The sequence below is a fragment of the Mandrillus leucophaeus genome, unplaced genomic scaffold, assembly GCF_000951045.1.
Source record: "Mandrillus leucophaeus isolate KB7577 unplaced genomic scaffold, Mleu.le_1.0 Scaffold99, whole genome shotgun sequence".
NCBI lineage: Eukaryota > Metazoa > Chordata > Mammalia > Primates > Cercopithecidae > Mandrillus > Mandrillus leucophaeus.
Genome location: NW_012110807.1, coordinates 2,777,556 through 2,781,176, shown reverse-complemented (window position 1 = coordinate 2,781,176; position 3,621 = coordinate 2,777,556). Strand labels below are relative to the sequence as shown.

At 57.1% G+C, this 3,621-nt stretch overlaps 1 protein-coding gene across 1 annotated transcript in view; it reads left to right on the top strand.

The window, feature by feature from the left end:
• Window positions 1-3,621, top strand: part of FAM73B (family with sequence similarity 73, member B) — a 46,015-nt gene that overhangs the window by 31,343 nt on the left and 11,051 nt on the right. Inside the window, exons 7-9 of the mRNA XM_011971195.1 lie at window positions 742-859; window positions 2,141-2,241; window positions 2,824-2,939. Of these exons, the coding sequence (XP_011826585.1) occupies window positions 742-859; window positions 2,141-2,241; window positions 2,824-2,939 (335 nt within the window). The remainder of the gene's footprint in view (window positions 1-741; window positions 860-2,140; window positions 2,242-2,823; window positions 2,940-3,621) is intronic.

The window sequence follows — 3,621 nt, the reverse complement described above, 5'->3', positions numbered from 1 at the left end:
AAAAAAAAAAAGTTTTTATGTAGATTTGCAACATGTGGGCATAGGGGGAGTAAGTTACCCTAAGTCCACAATTTTCTTTCTTTCTTTTTTTTTTTTTTGAGACAGAATCTCGTGCTGTTGCCCAGGCTAGAGTGCAACGGTGCGATCTCAGCTCACTGCTCGCTGCAACCTCTGCCTGCCAAGTTCAAGCGATTCTCCTGCGTCAGCCTCCTGAATAGCTGGGATTATAGGCGTGTGCCACCATGCCCGGCTAATTTTTGTATTTTTAGTAGAGACGGGGTTTCAACGTGGTGGTCAGGCTGGTCTCAAACTCCTGACCTTGTGATCCGCCCACCTCGGCCTCCCAAAGTGCTGGGATTACAGGCGTGAGCCACCGTGCCCAGCAACCTAAGTCCACAATTTTTAAGGGTCATGTGTACTTTATGGAACCTGGTATATCCAATATGTGATCATTTCAGCATGTAATCAACAGAAAAGATTCCTGGGACGGTCTGTGCTTTTTGGTACTGTGTTTGAAATCTGTTGTGCGTTTACATTCTGGGACTGTCCAGGTTTCCAGTGCTCAGCTGCCACACGTGGCTGTTGGCTCCTCCATCGAGCAGTGATGATCTGGAGCCTGTGTGCTTAGCTGCTGGGTCCTAGAGCTCCTCCTCTTTCCCCAGGGACCTGGGGGTGAGGGAAGGGGCCGTTTTCATTGGGAGCTTTGAGGGTCTGGGTTGAGGGTCCTTGTTTTTACGGCAGCCAGAGTCACAGCGGAAGGAGTTTGCAGAGAAGCTGGAGTCCCTGCTGCACCGCGCCTATCACCTGCAGGAGGAGTTCGGCTCCACCTTCCCCGCGGACAGCATGCTGCTAGACCTTGGTGAGCTGGGCCCAGCGCAGGCGGGGTGGGCGTGGAGGGTGGCAGGGATGGAGGTGAGGAGAAGGTGCGAGAACCGGGGCGTGGTTCTCTCAGTGCATCCGATGAATTAGAATCCCCAGGGCTCTCCGACCTCACGTGATCCAGCACCTTATGGCACAGATGGGGAAACTGAGGTGTTCCCTTCTCCATGGCAGGCTGGAGTAGAGCTGAGGTGAGGCCCCGGGAGTCCCCAGCGAGTGCACCTGGCTCCATGCCCTTGGGTGCGGCCTTGGGGTTCGTGTGGCAGCATCTCCCTGATGGCTGTCCCAGGCCTCTGCTTTGAGTCCTTTCCCGTGGCTCAAACTGGGTGGGTGGATGGGGTGACTCACGGGAGGTTCACTCTGAGCAGGCCAATGGCCAAGGACAGAAGTTCCGTTGTTGGGTGCGTTGAGGTGAAATGATGTGACATGCTGAGGGGGAACCCAGTTGTTCTGCCAAACAGCCACTGTCCTCTTCAGACCCCTGCGGTGAATGACACCTTGGCCCCTCCCTGTGCACTCAGCCCTGTGGGCCCCTCAGACTCCTGAGGGTCTGGCTCCCTGGCTCTGCCAGTGGGGACACAGAACCGGAGTGGGTCGGCTGAGCCACGCTCCCTGCCCTGGCTTCTCCCCACGTGCTCTGGGCGTGGCTTCTCTGTTGGAGGAATCTGCCTCCTGTGGCCTCGATACGTGGCAGAAAGGGCTGGGGGGACCTTTAGGGTGGCCCGCTGCAGGTCTGTGGCCTTTGCTTACTTGCTTGACAATCCTTTCCTGAGCACCCTTGGAGGTCCACACCCCTCAGCCCTTGGGCGAGCAGGGAGGGGAACTCCAGGTTAGTGGCTGTGGACTCTCTTGAGCCCTTGGTATCAATGGCTGAGTTTCAGCTTGTCAGAGGAGAGAGGCGATTTCCCCGGGGCCACACAGTACAAGGTCCTCCCCCTGCAGAGCTTGGGGGCCTTCGGGTCTCAGGTCCAGCGGTGCAACCTGTGAGCTTGGCAGAGCTGCTCACCAGCCGAGGGCTCACACCTGAGGCTGATGACCTCCGAGGATGTCGTGGGTATTGAAGGAGGCCACTCACTGAGGCGAGGAGTCCAGTGTCCTCATGCAGAAGCGCTTGGCATGTCAGAGCTTTGCCACTGAGCGTGGGAATCACAGGCCCTGGATGATGCCTCCCCTGGGCCTGATGGAGGGCTTTGTGTACCAGGATTCCAGCCGAGCACTGTGCTGGGAGTCTCAGCCTGCTCTCTCTTGCGGCTCTTCCCAGAGAGGACCCTCATGCTGCCCCTGACCGAGGGCTCGCTGCGGCTGCGGGCAGACGATGAGGACAGCCTGACCTCAGAGGATTCCTTCTTCTCTGCCACCGAGGTGACTGGGGGTCGGGACCAAGCCTGGGGTGGGGTGAAGGCTGGGCCTCCTCTGCAGGCCCACGGGGCCAGCACTGGGTCATGGGAAACTGGAGGCATTTTCTCCGACAGGAGCAGAATTTGGACGCTCTCACGGGCCTCTTCGAAGCTGTTGGGGATGGGGGGTGCTGAGAAGTCAGGGGCCATTGTCCTGTGGGTGAGAGCAGGGGTTCTGCCCCGAAGGGCTCCAGCCTATGCTGGCCTCTCACTTCTCCAGACCGCTGTGCCCATTGATTGGCCTCAGTCTCCTGCCATGGGCACATGGATCAGGCACTGTGTCCTTCCCTGGGACCAGAGGATGTGCGCTTGTGTCCTTTAGATGGCCTTTTTGGGAAGGACCCCTGGAGATGGGGATGCTGAGGGCCAGAGCTGGGCTCGAACTGGGGGCTCCTGGCCAGTGTTTCCTCTGACATCCCCTCAGGGAGGTTAGCAGTGGGCAGGCACCTGGGGTGGCCGCTGTGGCCAACCAGCGGGCAGGTGCGCTCACGCTGTGGTGTGCTGCTCACACGGGCTCCCCGGTCTCTTTCTCTGTACCCTCCCCCAGCTCTTTGAGTCCCTGCAGACCAGAGATTACCCGATCCCACTCTCCAGACCCGCTGCTGCCTACGAGGAGGCCCTGCAGCTGGTGAAGGAGGGGAAAGTGCTGTGCCGGACCCTCAGGTGAGCGGGTGTGGAGGGAGGGAGGGAGGGAGCAGGAGGTGGTGGGTGATCCCGGCCCTTGCGTGGCCCTTGCGGGAGGCGGAGAAGCCAGCGGTGCTTGGCGAGGACTCAGCCTGAGTGAGTCCAGGCTGCCTGAGCGCCATGGTGAGCTGGTGACAGCTCCTCCGCCAGCTGCAGAGGGCCTGGATGGACCCATACTGGCAGGTCTGGTACCAATAATGACAGTAACAAATGAATGTAATTAATAAAGAACAATAGTTACTACCTTTTCTAAATTCTAAGAGGGTGTTTGCTTCTATAGCACATATGCTAAAAAAAATTGGAATGATACAGAGATTAGCGTGGTCCCAGCATAAGGATAACACGCAGATTTACCGAGCATTCCATATAAAAACAAAAGGAAATTCTCAGGGGGTTACAGCCACAGCCACACAGGGGGCACTGGCTCTAAGTGCAGTGTCTGGACCCAGCCCCTCCGTAGGAGAGGTCAGGAACCCAGGCTGTGGGGACAGACAGGCCCGGACTCCCTCCAAATTCTGCCACCCTGAACAAGTCGCTTAACTTCTCTTAGCCTCAGTTTCCTTGTCTGTGGTTATATTTAGGCCTCTTCACCATCTTAAATTAACTTTTTAATGAACTTTTTTGTATGATAGGAAACTGAGAACTTGATTTTTTTTTTTTT